This window comes from Cuculus canorus, chromosome 19 (genome assembly GCF_017976375.1).
Source record: "Cuculus canorus isolate bCucCan1 chromosome 19, bCucCan1.pri, whole genome shotgun sequence".
Taxonomy (NCBI): Eukaryota; Metazoa; Chordata; class Aves; order Cuculiformes; family Cuculidae; genus Cuculus; species Cuculus canorus.
Genome location: NC_071419.1, coordinates 6,187,018 through 6,204,252, shown reverse-complemented (window position 1 = coordinate 6,204,252; position 17,235 = coordinate 6,187,018). Strand labels below are relative to the sequence as shown.

The window sequence follows — 17,235 nt, the reverse complement described above, 5'->3', positions numbered from 1 at the left end:
TGTCTTAAGGAGACTTTAGCCTTTTCTTTTTTTTTTTTTTTTTAGCACTTCTGTTTATTGTGTCTCAGTTTATTCAAAGAACATCTCAAAACTTTGCATGACATGGATTACGCTACCGAAACAGTACTGAACACAGCTAACCAGCAAAGCATGCAACACCACCAGGCTGTGTCACAAATTGCACTCATCCCCCAAGAGTTATCTGAGTATTTTCAGTCTATGCGTTTCTTTGTTTTCTCCAAATTGGTAATTTAAGTTTCCTTCATTTATGTGCCCTTACGACAGTGGACATCTCTCGATAAAACAATCTGCAACAGGGAGGAGAATAGTATCCTCTAAGCTGTCACTGAAAAGACCAAGAAGGTATGAATCAGGACATCACATTTTAGAACTTGTACAACAAGGAAAGACTTTATAAAGGAAAAACTTTGTACTGATTTTAGTGTCCTTTCAAGCACTTAAAAAATCGGCTTCATTCATCTGAATTTCAGCTCCATCTGTCATTAAGGATGCATTAAGTGGTTTATGGATCTTGTATCTCTTTCCATGTGGCAGTCTGCTTCTTGCAGCTGTACTCTGCTGAAGCTATTGGGATATACAGATTTAGATCCAGAACAGATCAATCCATTCTTCTGCGATGCAGTCACAGCAGTGTGTGCTTCTGCTTAATCTTTAATAGGCACTTTCCTTTTGAGAGCCTTCCCCTTTGAGACAGAAGTGGAAAAGGGCCAGCCTCAAATACTTCAGAGGCAATACCGTAGCCTCAGTGGTCGAAAGCATTGCAGACAGTGAAAAATACCTCATCCCCTAGCAAGAGAGGTTGGAGGTTGATTCAGTACAGGGGGAAGATTACTTTGGCAAAAGGAATATTATTTTAATGTAAAAGGCTCCTCCAGATGTTATCTGGGCAAGGTTTGGTATCTTGTGTAGTATTTGCACGATCACTTACACTGTGATAATATGGAATATCCTCTTGCAGTTTTCAGGCTAATTCAGACAGAGGAGTCAGGAGAGCAGGGTTGTAGGGCTCCTGCTGTATCTCAGTCCACTCGGGATTCTTGTAAAAGATCAACTAAATCCATGTAGATGACATGAAAGTGGCAGTTCATACAATCACTGGCTGTGCAGGTGAGTTTCAGTTAAATTTTCCATTTTAAGAATTGTTTAGGTGTAGAAGCTTTGAAAGGACATCCTTTTAGGAAAAATGGAGTAGTGTTGGCTTATGTCTTTCAAGAAGCAGATGAGGGATTTTTTTCTCTTTTACTTTGAACAGATTTAGTGCAAATTTCTTCACAGATGTTCGCTAAGGCACTTTGTTCCTATTCCTCGCTGTTCTATGATCAGAAAAGTAGCAATTATGATCAAGTATTCCCCTGTAATGAACCAGCCTGTCAGACTCCTACTGCTTCTTGTTCGTGGCGATGTCCCAGCAGCCGCAACTTGGAAGGTGCGCAATTTAAATATTCAATTCCTCTTGCAGAAAAAGCACTGGGATTCTTCGTTACCATATACTTTTAACAAGTAAAAGTATAGTCGGGAGCTTGGATCCTGGCAGCTTCATTGGAAGAATGCTTACAAAAATTCCTACGCTACAGCTGTATGTTAATTATATAGTCTTTTCCCGTCTCAAGTTTGACGGCTGAACATGAAAACACTGTCATGAGATCATTCTCTCGCAGAACAGAGCTGACACAAAGCTGAGTTGACACGGCAGTAAGGAAAAACTCCCAAGAATGGCAGAAAAGGTGCTGTAGTTACTACAGAACAGTGGCTGCCACAGTGGACAAACATCTACAGTGCCCACGTATTCCTAGCTTTTTTCCCCGCTTTCCAAGGCCTTCTGCCTTCTTAAAGCAGAGGGATGTAAAAGAAGGGTGGTTTTGCAGGTGTTTCTCCTTTGATTCTAAAAGATTGGGACTCTGTGGGCCAGAAACGGAAGTTTGTTCTGCAGTTCCTGCTCAGAAACATTCTCATTTGTCCACAACTTGAGCACAACACCTTGTGGACAAATATGCTGTTTCTGAAAGCAAGGGATAAACCCATGCTGGGTTAACGTCTGCGCCCTGAAGGAGACAAGGTGTGTGGCCATCTGGGCAGTAAACAGAAGGTCAGCATCTGCTGCTTTTCCTCAATTCCAGAGGAAGGGACAACAAAGCAAGTGTCCTAAATGCATAGGCAATCCCTTCTCACCTCTCCAAAGCTAGCAAAACCTCTATGAGAAAGAAGTTTTGTGAAGCTTTGTGGGGAAGCAGCTTTATGCTGAGCCTGAAGATCCATGGCCAGGACCACAACAGCAGCTTAACAAAAAGCCCAGAACAACAACAGCAATAACAACAAACCCAGATTAGTTTGTAGCGAACCATATTCTGTTGTTAATGGGGTCAGTGCAACAGAAAGGAGATCCCAGCATCCTAAAACAAGGGGAAGGGAGTGTTCCCAGGCCTGTACTGCATGTAATGGTTGGAGTGCGCAGGATTAGTGCACTGCACTCTTAACAGGACTGGATTTGCTCTGACTTAAGAACTTCTTTCTCCCCTTGCCGAAGTTCAATGGTGGTGTTTTGCTGGAGCAGCAGAAAAGTCCTCAGTCAGGTTTGAAAGACGCTGCGCTCTTCGGAAGCTAAACCAGCAAAAAGACTTGGTCTGACAGTAGTTCCATCATACAAAAAACATTCTCTGCTTTTCCTGGAGAACAACCTTCCTCACCAAAAGGATTTAGATACTGGTAAGGACTGTGCTTTCTGTATTCCTTTACAGTAAGTTCCATACAAATCATGTGTTGGTCCTCTTTGAGGACAGGAAGGTGCACTTTGCATTGATGGGAGAGGACCAGTCAGTTATATTTCAGCTTAAGACAATGTTTCTTCTCCCCACAGAGTCCGATATCTGCGGGTGACCACTCTGTAACCTCTTGCTGACCACAAATGGTAGATGCCCTCCTAGGTTCCAGTCAGGGAAAGCCATCCTCTCAAATAATTTTCTGAGGAACTGGGAACTTCAGCGCACGAGGGGTAACCCCTTTAGTTGGGGGTTTCACATCGTGTTTGCCTCTTAGAGTTTGGATCTGGGAGTGGACTGGAGCAAGACCCTCAGGTCTAGCAGTGCTTTCTCAAGATAATGTGCCATGCGGGCTGCGTTTGTTTCTGCACAGCTGTTGAACGCCGAAATTGCGAAGTTGATGTGTTCATCCATAGGGTTGTAACAGACTCCATAGCCATCTGGAACCACGGGACCAAAGCACATCACACAGTCTGTCTTTGCTGGGACCTGTGGAGACAATGTGATTAAAAACCTCTATCCGGACAGAAACAGAGACATCAAACGCTAAATGGTGCTGTCAGCAGCACGGGAAGCTGCCATCTCCTAAAGATCCTCTGGAAGACGGCATTTTTGGTCAGACCCACCTACGTGCTGGATTCTGCCACTTTGCAAAGGCACATTGTGAAGGAACACTTCTCCCCAGGATTGTAAGTCAGAAGCAGAACTAGATCAGTAAGAATCACAGCACAGATGAACATAAAGCTGTTCTGGCAGCTAACTTCAATTGCTTTTGCTTCCAGGTAGAGACCAACCGCTTCTGGTGATGTTGGCCTTGGCTGTGCTGGTGTTTTACAGGGTTGAGACAGACTGAGGCAGCCGTAAATCAGATCTGCAGCTTTATGGGATGGATAGGAGGCTTAAAAATTTCTGTCCCTAATGAAAATTAGTTTCTAACAGAGGAAATGAAGGAGAAAAGTGGAGAAGAAAGGCAATGAAAAGAAACAAAGAGCATTTAGGTTTTGCAGATGAGTCCTACCTGGCTGGTTGAGAGGTTGAAGTGCATCGCAACAGCGTATGCAGTGTCCATGAAGAGCTCTGGCATGCTCACTAGGTCCTCGATGGCTTGAAGCTTCAAGCCCAAGAGGTGGCGGTCTATTGCATGGCCCCTTATTGCCTGTAAAGAAGGGAGATGAACGCCCGATAGCAGGCAAGCGAGCAAAACTATCAATTCCTTAGGGTTAAAGAAAAGAACACTTCTAAAAATCTCTAAATGTTTAAAGTTAGATGGAAACTACATCTTGCCTTTAGGATCAGAGGTCAGTCTTGTTGGTAAGGGTTGTGAAAGGAAATATGCCAGTGGAACCAACCTTACGGCCCCTGCCTAGGGGCTCCCAGTTTTAAGGGGTCCTCATGCAACTCTGGCATTTACCACCCACAATGACAGCAGGAACTGAAGCTGGTTTTATATTTGATTTTCTCCTTTGGGTCAGTGGCAAGGGACACACAAGCCACTGGCTGAGAGAAAGGGTTCATCTAGAGCACTGTCAGCTGAGAGTGAGGCAACAGTACTAACAGCCATAGCGCTACACTGGCAGAGAAAGCTCTGAAGGTCTCATCTTTCACCAGAACCCTCCCCTGCTATGTAAAACCCCAAGCCTGGCTGCAGCAGGGCACTCACCATATCCGTGTATTCCCTGTGGGCCTGGGTAGCTCGGTGCAGCAAGTCTGCTTTCTCCTGGTCCTGAGAACACACAGATCTGTCTGTAAGTTTTGATGCAGCATGGAAACCCTCACTTTATCTGCTCCACTAGGATAGAGGGCGTTTCTGCCCTGTGTGTCTATATTAGACTAATTCTTAGATTTACTAGATTGAATTTTATATCATTTTGCTTGGCTGTGTTACTTCATTCTGAATGGAGTCCTCCATCAGTCTGTAGCAAAGCTTGAGTAGCTAAACAGAGACTTTTAGAAGGGACATGCTTCTTTTTGGTGGGATTAGAAATGTCCATGTTGTTTCCCAGGCTTTCAATAAGTGTGAAAGAAAAGCCACATGCAACCCAAGGTGTGTGACTCTATACTCCAAGCTATCTTTCAGCTCAGCATCGTACTGGATGCAGTTCTTAGCTGAAACTGGCTGACAAAGGGTTGGCCAAGTAAGCAGCTTTCCTCTTTTTCTGGAATGGAGTCCTCTTACTCCACAAATTTGAGATCCTCACCGATTTGTCAGGGCTGTCCATTGCTTGCACAAACTTAAGGGAGGCTATAGAAGTGGAGCGGATGGTGTCTGTGCGGCCCAGGCGGAACATTCTTAGCGATGCACTCTCATATGTGGCACAGGGGTGGCCATACATCCTGGGAGATGGAAAACAAAAGTCACTGAAGTGTTTGTCCTGAGAGGAATGGCCTCTCATGAAGCCAAAGAACTGAGAGGCAGGTGAAGACTTTCTGTGACTGTGTCCCACTGACAGCTGATCTCTGATGCTTCTTTACTACAACGTGTACAGGCACAGAGTGGTTAATCTTGTCTGTTGCTTGGCAGCTGCCACAAGTGAGAGCTGCTGTTCAGCCCCAGTGCATAGGGAACACGTGGAAACTGGGAAGCAGGCAATAGCAGCCTGCGAGAGACTCGTCTGTGCCACCTTTATCAGGGTCACAGCTTTGAGCCTGGTGGTGAACATGCAGAGAAACCAACTCTTGGCGGTCTTACCTGTAATACGCTAGCTGCAAGGCAAGCTGGATAAAGGCATCAGGGCTTATCTTCTCTGACTTGGGGAAGGTCTTCCCAAATTGATGAAAGACCATGACTTTGATATCCAGGTCTTCAACCATTCTGCACAGAAAGAAAGAGGAACTGTTCTTTTACCTGCTGCTTGTTCTTGTAACATAGAGGTACGGACTTTGCTTTCATGAGGCTCAGAGAACAGACTATTTGGATCCGATCTATGCAGGGACAGAAGGAGCTCAGCCACGCACAGACTTGTTTGGGCAGTGCGACAGAGAGAAGCTTTTAGCCGCTACTGAAAATCTTCACCAGGTTAGATGGGTGTGTGCGTGCGTGTATGCTCTATTATCCCTAGTTTGATCCTGTAAAGCCTTGCTCTTTGTCAGTGAAGTGGGATGGATCAGCATTTACCCCTTCCAGCAACTCTGGCTTGATTCTCAGCCAGTGGTTTTAGGTTGACCTTCAGGTAGGTTTGATGTTGTTGACCCAAGGAGTCACTGGGAAAACTCCTCAGCTGCACTGGGGGAAGCCTCATTTAAACCACTGCTGCTTTCCAAAGGGAGACGACAATTACTCAGTTGCTCACCCGACCTCTCCACTGCTTTGTACTTACATGTTGAGGTTCTGCTTTGCTTTCTCTATGTCATTCTTGATTTCTGGGGTGATGTTAAACCGCAGCTTTTTGGGCATTGGCAAAGGAATCATGGGTGATCTGACCAGCTCAGGTTTCTTCCTGCATACAGAAATGATCATAATTTAGGTAGAACTTTTAACGCTACAGCCTTCACAGCGCTACTAGTGTTTTTGAAGAGTATGAACGAAATGTTTTCCGTGCCTTCTGTCCAAAAGAAACTTCTCTGCCAGGCAAAAGTCCTGTTAAGTCTGTACAGTGTAATTCCCTGAGAGTGGAAGCAGTAGCAAAATTTACCAGATTAGCTTGGCCACTCCATTCTCATTACAATTAGAACTGCAATATGTAATCAGCTGACCTTTACCTTTCCTCCAGAACAAATTCCTATGGGCTGAGCTGTGAAGAGGCCTGTTGCTAGGGAGCAGGTGGTTTAACACCTATCTCCAAAGATAAGGAGCAGTAGAGGAGGCAGGACTCACGTGTACTCCACGATGTGATCCAGAAGAGCGACAATGGGTGGCCCTTCTGAGGGAGCATGTTCGTACACCAGACCGCAGGAGCCATCTTCAGCGATGATGAACTAGGAGAGGAGCAGGAGAGGACAGTGTTGGAGACGTGCTGTGTGTGAGGCAGGAGCGATCGGAGAGATCTTAGTATCTCCCTGCTTTGTATCAGAACGGACAGCAATCCTATGCTTGCACACTGGAAGGGTAACGCAAGGTCTCATTTAGCACAACTGCAACGCGAGCCTTTCTGAAGGCCTAGAAGATCTGGTGGCACTGTAAAATGAACTGGGTAAGAGCGTGCCTGATGGATACACTGGTGTGCTCAGTGTCCTGGAAGTACAGAGCTGTTCGATGGCTTTGATCTACTGCAATGCACACACAATAACAGGAATAATATCGCCATGTGCTGGCTTACCTTTACTTTTCAATTAACATCTAAGCTTTATCCTAACAATGAAGAGTTCCAAATAGAAATAAAATAGCTGAAAAGATTGAAGAGTTCAGCAGGTAAAAGAAGACTCTTAAAGCACTGTTGCTACTATCCATAAGCCAGGATCTACCAACTAATGAAACTCGAATAGCAGCTGCTGTTGAAGGCTTGACAAGGGTGAATTGAGAAGAGATCAGAGCGATGCCATGGGATGGCAGCTTGTGTTTGAAAATAACAAAACAAAAAGCCATTGGGCAGCTCCTGGCAGAAACAGGAAAAGCGAGCCTAGAGGAGACACAGGGAACAGATCTCCCTATGTTTGGGCTGTCTCCAAGCAGATGAGGCGTTGTTCACCGCAGGCAGAAAATTGATTTACAAGGAACACAAAGAACTGCTACACGGAATCTGTGTGGGCAGAGGCAGTAAAAGAAACAAAGCCCTTGAGGCAGGAATGAGTGCTTGTGGTGGCTGCAAGGGAAACCCTGGGATCTCATACTGCCAGCCACTACACCTTGTCTCCCCTGTCCTTTTGCTCTCTTGATATGAGGAAAAAAAACCTTTCCAGCAAAAGGTTTGTGGCATTTCTTGGACCTTTGCCGTGTCAGGGAAGAGCATCTCCTCTAGACCCGTGTCTTCAGCACCTTGGGAGTATCAGCACTTACTTGGAGGGTTTTGTCGAACCATCGGTTCCCACTGTTCCAGCGACTGCCTCCGCCGTGCAGCATCTGAGCGGCCACGCGGCTCTTGTAGACGTCTTCAGACACCCGTGGCATGGGCGCGTCAAGGCAGACGGTGCAAATGCTCTTCTCAATCATACGCACGGATTCCTTGTTGGTCTTATCTGAGAGAGAAACGAACAGCAAATAAGGAAGGGGAGTTGAAAAGCTTTCGTTTTAGTTAGAGGGAGACTGAAAGTTGGCAGAGCAGGTTTGAAGGCCCCGGTGTTGGATTTCTACTGTACCTCAATGCCATACTGGTCATTTAGGGGTGCACACAGTTATTAAAGCTGTTTTCAGCTGGGCGGTTACAGATGGGAGCATGCTGCATTTTCCCTTCTTTTTTTCATGTTTCTTATGTCCCACCTATTTGCAAAGCAACAAACTCTAGGATTTCAGGTCTAACAAACCAAGCTGCACCTGCGTGCCTTCCAAAACAGGAATAACAAAACTCTGCAGTGAAATCAAATCGCTTTGAGGTGGAAAGCTCACATTATCTGTCCAGAACAAGCTTCCAAAGGAAGAACTGAGCAGAGCACAGCGGTGAGGTTGGTAGTTCAAGCACTTGTGGTGTTTGGTACTTGGATGTTAGGGGCACTACAGACCTTTCAGAAGGTTGTTGTAGGCTTTTGCCCAGCTGTTCCGGTGGTTGGTGGTGAGGATCCCAATAGGTTCTTTGTTTGTTTGGAGAGAGGTGTTCCATATCTTCTCCAGCTGAATGAAGAGCTGGTCAGTGGTAAGGGGACTTCCATCACTGTTGTAAACATCCAGCTCAAAGAACTGATGGTGAGAAGAGCAGAGAAGGACAGAGAACGTGAGAGAAGATCTTTATTGTCCAGCCCCAGAAAAAGGGAACAGCCACTTTGAGGAGGTGAGACCTGACCTGAGGAGGGAAGGACTCTGCTTGACCTTTGAAGGACGCTCAGAATTGGGAGACTGAGGTCCAACATCCCTTGCAGGGCATAAATACAGTCCAGGTTTTAAGAAGCTTGGAAATCATGGTAACGAGGGCCAAAACACACCAGGAATTTCCATTCCTGAGACTCACCCGGGTGGCAGGTTTTATTATCCAGTTTCCCCTGGGACTTTCCAATTCCAGACATGATCTCTGGGCTTTGAGAGATGGGAGTTGCAGGGACAAGAGACAGAGGAAGAAAGCATTTTTCTGCCTCATACTCTGTTGCTCTCACACAGCAATCCCAGCTACGGCCAAAGGGGATGAAGGGAGCAGGAACGAATCCCTGGTGATGCCAACTTTGTGGGCAGGGGCTTTCTGTTGTTCCCTTTCCTCAAGACCACAGCTAGCTGAAAGGGACACCTGCATCCAAACAAAAACTGGGAGCTGCCGTACCTGGAAGTTGTGAACCACTGTGATGTGTCTGGATTGCTTTTTGCCTTTGGCATAGTTGACAATGGAGTCGCGCTTGGGCCCAGGAATGCGGCAGGATGAGAGGATCTGGTAGTACTGGTTCATGCAGAGGGGCTTCCCACCCATGTACTCCACTGGGAGGGTCTCACTGGAGACACAGCAAGGGAAGAAGGAAGGGGAAGAGAAAACACAGCAGTGAGAAGGCTGGCACTCCCCAGGTAAGACAGGCATAGGCTCAACCATGCAGCTTCTGTCCCTCGCTCCAGCAAGACCTAAGTGTGCTGGTGGTATGAAAAAGGGGCCGTCCTTCCCCATTCCTACTCTCTTCCGTAGAAGGGACTGCAGAGAAGTCCCTATGTCCTACAGCACCAGAGAAACAGAGCTCTGGATCTACTGCACAGCTTAGCATACGCTGTGTTGTCTGCAGAGGAGAGAATCAGGGCACAACATACGGGGAGATGTATTGTTTCCACTGAAATAGCAGAAAGAGGTTTTTGGCTATAATCTCGAGTGGGTGTCTGATGTGCTGTTGGTGACTCACCAGCTCGACTGGGACTCAGTCGATCGTTTGAGCAGTCGTATTTCAACTGCCCTTCTTGCAGCTGGCCCTGAGCCTTGTCTGAGTTGGCTGTAAAGGTGTGATGTTGGTAATATGTTGGTAAACATGGTTGGAATATAAATAAGACACGGTCAGCAAAGGGTGGTCAGTGACTGGAGGAACAAGTTTCTCTAGAGCTCATCTTGTCTAGCTAGGAGATGAGAAACACCAGAAACCCAAATTGAGAGGAACAAATTCCTGTTGCCTGAGCTGTAAATTGTTCTGTGGGCAAACAACAGCACGTAGCCGCACAGGACTGTCAGCTAGGCTCACTCCCTCTAAGCACAAACACGTGCCAATGAAAGCATTAAGGTAAACAAAGAACATGAAGAAAAGTAAAGTAAATTTGCTTTTTTTCTAGTTATGGTGACCTTGGCAGCGATGTTGATTACAATATCTTCAAACGGTTTGTCTGCTCTTGCCTTCCTATTCGGAAGAGAGATTTACTGATTAGGCTCAGCCTCTCTGGGACAGTAAGGAACCTGGAAGAAGTCAGGAGGGTCACCAACTCACTTGTCAATCATGGTCTTGAAATCCAGGATGCCCTCGATCAGCTTGGCAGCAAACCTGGAAAAGTATAAGATGTGACACGTTGAAGTTGAAATGTAGAACATCTGGGGTGGGGAAGGGCTTGCAGAGCTTCTCTCTGCTCCTTACAAAGTTTGGCCTCCACCAAGCCCCTCTTGTGCCCATCTCTGGTTTGTTGGTGTGGCCACTTTGGGGTTGTGACTTGAGATTGCTGATAGTCCTACCATGTGGCACTTCTTTATGGGTCTTACTGAGCAACCAAGGAACTCTGGACAGCTTTCAAGGAAGCAGGGTTCAGTCCAGATGCATTAATGACCTCTAGCAGCAGCATTTTTTACTGATGCATTGTGATTTTATGGCATACTATTTTTAAGTCTTAGCACTAAAACCACACTGAGAAAAGAGGATTTCTGCCCTAACCTGTCCAGGGGCCACCTGGATCTCCCTGCATCTGAGTCGCCACTCCTGACTTGGTTCCTCCCCACTGAATATTCTGCTGATGCAACTCTTCAGAGCATTCCTCTGGCATTGAGGGATCTGAACCAAATGCAGGCACACTGACACCGAGGTGTTGTGTTTACCAGGATCAACATAAACACCGCCACTGCCAGCTCCCAGCAGGAAGGGGGGCTGTGACAAGGCACAGACTGCTTCGCTTGGAAGGGACACGATGGCCTACTCTGACCAGAGAGCTCCCACCCATGCATGGGAGGAAGGAGGCAGGAGGTCACTGTGACGAGAGGTTGCAGCTTCAAAGGCTTTAAGGTGGTGCAAGCATTTGGCATTAGCAGGCAGGGTCATCTAGATTTGCCCAGCCTACTCATCCCTAGCAAGGATCAAAGGATGTAACTCCAAGAACCTTAAGGGCTGCTAAACAAATAATATCCTGCAAAGTAGTTTCAATAAAAATTTCCCAGCCTCACTGCAAAACTTGAGAAGGTAAAACAGTTGGGAAACAACAGCAAGAGACTCCGTGTTCCCTTCCAGAGAGCAAACAGCCCGGGAGCAGAGTTAGGGATTGAGGGGGAGATGTTAGCTGACTTGTTTTCAGCCAGCAGTGTTGCCAGATTAAGGAATGGAGAACACTTTCTAAACTTGCTTTCTGAAGCTTTAGTCTCAAGCTATGCTGTCAAGCTTCTTTCTACAGCCACAAACTATACCAACATGCATTTAAATTGTATTCTACGTGGGAGGCCAGCGCAGGTGCTCGATTCCCTGGGCTGGGGCGCTGCTAGTGCTCCAGATCTTTTCTTCTCTTTAGATAACTTGAGAGCGAACAATGTGAGAGAGAACTTTCAAAGATGTTTGTCTAGTTTTGGTGTCCCTGTAAGGCTCACTCTCTCCACCCCTGCTCCGGGGTATCCAAAGGAGCAGAAGAGAGGATTCATTCCCAGCCTCGCTGCTCCCTTGGCTCGTACTTTGGATCTGCCAGAGCACTGGTGACTAGTAACTGCGGTGAAGGTAACCCTGTATAAAGGTCAAGGCAGAAGCTCTGCCAAGTGGATTTAACACACTTGTAGCTGTGGTTAAAAATTAAAGGGAGCCCACAAGGGAGGGAGGACATGTCACGGTTTGATTGCAAATCAAAACTAGGGGTGGAGAGAGGCGGGTGACTTGTTTTCCAAAACATAAATCCACAAGTGACAGGATAGAGTAGGGCACAGTCCTCGCAGCAGCTACCCCTTTAATCCACCTGACTCCAGAAGCATTTCTGCTTGCTCTCCCTCACATGCCAGGGCTAGTTTTCATGCCTCCTTCAACCACACGCACAATCTTAGTGCCTCCTTCTCTTTAGTGTGTCCGATATACCCTCACCATGCCTCCAGCCAGCAACATGGCCATCTCACAATGAAGATCTGTGCCAGAGCAAAGACCAAGCCGCTGGTTTTCAGTCCCAGTTTAGCACCTGAACCACTGGACTTTTTGGTTTTTCCTCCTGATGAAATATTTTGTCTGGTGCAACAGCCTGGCAGCCTTTCCTTATCTGTACAGCCCTCCTGCACAGCCCAAACAACTATCAAAATTGGGGGCCACCTGCTAATTACTATTTCACAATCAGCTTGAACACCCTCCTCTCTGTCCAGCAGAGATACCTCATCTGATCTGAAACCCACGGAAAGGCAGAAAAGGACCTTACCTGAGCTGACCTTGTCGATCTAGAAAATCCTGCTTAGGTAGAACCACACCTGGGCTGGAGTGGACCACAACCGGCAGGCGATATTCCAGGTAAGCTGTCTTCAACCACCAGTCTGAGAGCTGGGAGGAAGAAAGGCAACATGCAGGCACAGCTCCTGCTTGTTTGACCCAAGCCCAGCTTAACAGTCTCCCCATCCTGCCCCAAGCTCTGTCCCACACTTGGTAAACAAACTGTTTGGGCTTTATGCTTTGCTCATGGAAGGGTAGAGGGGGATTTGAAGGTGGCAGCGGGGGGCTCTGGGTGCAGGGCTCGAGCAGAGGATTTCCTTCAGCTTCTCGAGTCAGCTGTGTGATGCTGACAGCTCGGAGGCTTCAGCAGCCACAGGTAGGGGCAGCAGCTCCCAGTTCTGCCATAAATCTCTGCTCACCCAAGTCCCGGTGAGGAGCTTGCACAGCTCGGGGAGGGCAGCAGCAGACTGGTGGTGAAGGTGATGCCATAGAAACACATGGATGCACACCAGACATTGGAGAGGTTCACATCAGACCTCCACCCTCCCTAACCAGAACCTGGGACCAGAGTCTCGACCTACCCAGTTCTCCGTTTTCTTGGCTCTTCTCTCCAGGCCTTTCTGTAGCCTCTCCCCAACGCCTCCAGGCTTGCGGAACTCAGCCACCAGCTCCTGCGTATGGTTCAGCTCCTCCTCGCTGATGATGGGCTGCAGAGCCTGTAGGTAGCGGTCCAGCGTTTGCTGGAGCGGTGGCACAGGGAGATGGGGCAAAGCTTCCTGGTGAAGTTGGAATCTGCCTGGGATCTTGCCTAAGGCCGTCGGCTTCAGCAGGCCGTAGGGCCTGGCCTGCAAAGCACAGAGCAAATGTCGAGACAAAAACTTCCCCCCAAAGTGCACGAGGTGGCAAACAACCTGGGAGTCTCCATCCCAACCTCTCTGAGGGCACACAAGTGTTTCAGCATGGAAGCAGAGCACATGAAGCGCAAACACAAGGCGCAGATCTACTGGTTGCACGCTAGAGACGGTTGTAGGACATCCAGAAAGGCTGCAAAAGAGAAACTTAACCTCCCAAGATACCAATTCTCAGCTCATCAGAGGAAACACTGCTAGGGCAATGATACATCCCCAACTCTCTGGGCACCTTCCAGCTGAGAGTCTCTGTGCATTCAACAGTCAAACTCTTCCATTTCATGGTAAATGGGAAGAAAGCAAGTAATGAAAGAAATATCTTGTGTACTGTCAGAAACTGCTTCATTACTTCTTACAGCAGTGTAAAGAGATAAGCAGAACCCTTGTGCCAAACCAAACTACCCTTTGGTCTTTGAGGAGAGAGAATTTAGTGAATAGCTCTTCTCTGAGCGACGAGGGATGGTCCGGGAAGAACTGGCTGGGAATGGGCAGGTGTTGGGGCAATGCTCCCTCATGCTGGTGAACCTCCTGGTTACTGGAGCACCCAGCTACATCGCAACCTCTATTTGCTTGTACCAGTAAGGGACTGGCCAAATCACAGGAGTCGTAGAAGAGGGAAGAGTGAGAGCTTTTCAGGAAATTGTGGGTGACGCCAGCAGTCTTCTGGGATCTGATAGAGCCACGTGGGAGGGGAAAACCTTAGAAAGCACCCGAGCATTTCCCTGGGTGAAGAAATGAAACAAAGCAAACCCAGCTGCTAACCATGAAATGAACTTGCTAGTTTTGGCCTAAAAGAATGACATCCTCCTCTTGGGTGAATGAGGCTGGACATCTAGAGGATGTCAGAACTGAACTGTTTTCAGTTCCCTCTGTTCCTTCCGCTCTGCTGGATCCACTGAATCAGACACTCTGCTGCAGGACTCCGGATTTTGCATCCTCAGTGCATTGAGAATGAGAAGCCAGAGAGAACATGCCCTTTGATTTCCACAGCAATGAGCAAATAGCCGTCCTTGCGCCTCCTTCCAGGAGTTAAGGACAGAGAAAAAGAAAGAGCGAGCTCAATCTGCAAGGTGACAAAGCCTCTGCGTGGTGCTGAGCCTCCAGAGAAAACGCTCTACACCCTACCTGGCCAGAACTACGTGATTGAGTTTGGAGAAGAAATGTTAAGAACAAGAGAAGGGGGAATTACAGAAGCATGAAAGGAGAGTGGAGCTGGGAAGAAATGAAGGCGTTAATCATGGTGGCGTGGGCATACTGTACCTTCTCTGCTTGCTTCTGCTTGCTATCCATGGCTGGGAGGACAGAAAAGATGGTAAACCTCTCCCTCGGCCTCTCTCGGTTTCCTCTTCCACCTGGCAATGTGCTGCCCGTGCAGGGCGTCAGCTCGTTAGCAAACTGCCCCCTGACTGCCTGATCTGAGGGCTCACGGCCTGGGAGCGGCCAGGGAATTGGACCTTCGGACTGCGTCAACGCCACGAAGGTGCCTTTCTGGGAAGCCCTCCCACAGCCACCGATTGTCAGCCCCGTGTTGCCTGGCTGGTGCTGGCTGATCAGTACTGTGTGGGCAGAGTTCCTTTCTGCTCGACACCTCGGGGCTGCCAGACGTGGCAGAAGATACTGAGGACTTTGTTCCCTCAGCCCTCACCTGCACTGTCAAACTACAGCAGCCATTGTGAGAGATGCCTGAACATCTCCAGGCAGGAGAGACCCCAATTCCATGTTCTGGAATGGGGTGGTGTGGGCAAACTGGTCCCTTTGCTTGGGCAAAGGTGGCCATAGGGTGTAGGAAGAGCAGGGATAGGATAAGGGGCAACGGTTTTCAGCTGGAAGAGGGGAGACTGAGATGAGATCTTAGGAAGAAATGTTTTGTTGTGAGGGTGGGGAGGCACTGGCCCAGGTTGCCCAGAGAAGTGGTAGTTGCCCCATCCCTGGAGGTGTTCAAGACCAGGTTGGGATGGGGCTTTGAGTAACCTGGTCCAGTGGGAGGTGTCCCTGCCCATGGCAGGGGGTGGAACTGGGTGGGCTTTACCCAAACCATTCCACGATTCTAGGACAGCTTTCCAGCAGGATCTCAACAGCGATCCAGCATCGCTGTGGGTGATGTAGGATCAGTTAGAGATGAGAGTAGATTCGGTTTGGGGCAAAAGGTGGACCTCTTGCATGCACGGTCATTGTTGCAAGCAGAGACTTTGGGGAATTCTGGGTTGTCAAACCTTAAAAAAAAGGTATCTCCAAAGCAGGTCAACAAGCAAACTGGGCAGTCACACAGAATATCACCCCCTCCTTCATGTTGGTTTGATTGACTGAGGGGCAGATAAACACAGCCTCCCATGCAGCTATGCTCAGGTATGGTGATTCCAAACAGTTTCAGGTTTTCCCTGGGGTAACTGTGAGAATCCCAAACCAAATGAACTGAAAATACTGCCTGTTAAAATGTGGAGTGGATTTGTATCTTTCTGTCCTCTGCCGGTTTGGTTTGAGGTCAAATTTGAGCGTTTGGGAGGACAGACAGTGATCACAGCTGAGCAGAGGCGGCAGCTGGCAGCGGACAGAGCAAACAGTCCACCTTTCTCCACAAGCAACAGGGAAGAGGGACACCAGCAGAGTGCGAGGCGTGCAGCACGGCCAGCTCACGGGCTGGCATTGCTCCCCAGCCACGTTCCAATGCGGCAGATGACCTTTTCCAGAGCCTACAAAGCTGGTGGGAAATCCACCAGCAGCCTTGGGGGCAGAAGGAATTTTAGAGCAGTGTCTGATTCCCAGCACGGCCACCACGTTTCGTGTCAAATGACAGAGGTTTCTCTTTTACTTTCAAATTAGAAGCCTGAGAGCCCCTCAAGCCCAGAGCCAACCAGCCCTGCCTGGCCCCAAGAAGCTGTCATGGGGTGAATCCATTGTGGAGCTGCAGCCGTCCTGCTCTGCCTCCTCCTCCCTGGGATCTCTCAGTGTTTGCAATAAGCGGTTGCCAAGACCAGGCATGGGGCTGATGGCATGTGCAGGGAAAGCTGTGTTCCGCAGGTGGAGCCTGCAGAGCACCGCTCCTGGGCCTGCCATGGCCATGGCCAGCACCCACCTTGTCCAAGACTATGGCCACCACCTCCCTCACCATGGCTATGGCTACCACCTGCCATGGCCACCATCCACCCTCTCCAAGGCCATGACCCACCCTTGCCACGGCCACCAGCTGCCTTGCCATACCCATGGCTTCCAACCCTCCTCTCTGTGGCCACCATGCCCCCTCGCCATAGCTACCATCCACCCTCACCATGGCCACCACCCACCCCTGCCACAGCCACCAGCTCTCTTGCCATACACAAGGCTACCACCCCCCCTCGCCATGCCTATGTCCACCACTCACTCTTGCCACGGCTACCAACCACCCCTGCCATGGCCACCATCCCCCCTCGCCATGGCCACCACCTCCTTCACCATTGCTATGGTCACCACCTGGTCCCTTGCCATGGCCGTGATTACCAACCACCCTCTCTGTGGCCACTACCCACCCTTGCCACTGCCATGGCCACCATCCCCCCTCGCCATGGCCACCAGCTCCCTTGCCATACCCATGGCTTCCACCTCCCCTCTCTGTGGCCACCACTCCCCTCGCCATGGCTACCAGCCACCCCCTCCGTGCCCCCCCGGCGCTGCCCCCCCGACTCACCGCGGCCCTGGCCACAAAGGCCAGCATGGCTCCGCGCCCGCCCCGGCCCCGACAAGGACACCGGCTACACCGGCCGCCGTCACCGCCCCCTTCGCCCGCCGGGGCTGGGCCGCCGCGCCGCCATCTTGGAGCGGGGTGAAGCCCGCGCCGCCATCTTGGGGAAGGGCAAACCGGCTGCGAGGGGCGGGAGAACAGCGGCCTGCCTCCCGGCTCCTCTGCCAGTCGTCTTCACCGACAGTCGGTGAGAAGCGTTCTCCTGCTC

At 49.2% G+C, this 17,235-nt stretch overlaps 1 protein-coding gene across 1 annotated transcript; it reads right to left on the bottom strand.

The window, feature by feature from the left end:
- Positions 1-33: 33 nt before the first annotated feature.
- CRAT (carnitine O-acetyltransferase) lies at positions 34-17,142 on the bottom strand. Its single transcript, XM_054084505.1, is given in 17 exon segments — positions 34-3,266; positions 3,796-3,933; positions 4,438-4,500; positions 4,976-5,111; positions 5,467-5,589; positions 6,095-6,214; positions 6,592-6,692; positions 7,711-7,889; positions 8,370-8,544; positions 9,116-9,281; positions 10,245-10,298; positions 12,397-12,515; positions 12,986-13,249; positions 14,573-14,675; positions 16,974-17,015; positions 17,017-17,073; positions 17,075-17,142. Coding segments are annotated over 17 exon segments (2,109 nt in total). The 5' UTR covers positions 17,128-17,142; the 3' UTR covers positions 34-3,050.
- Between the last annotated feature and the right edge of the window lie 93 nt (positions 17,143-17,235).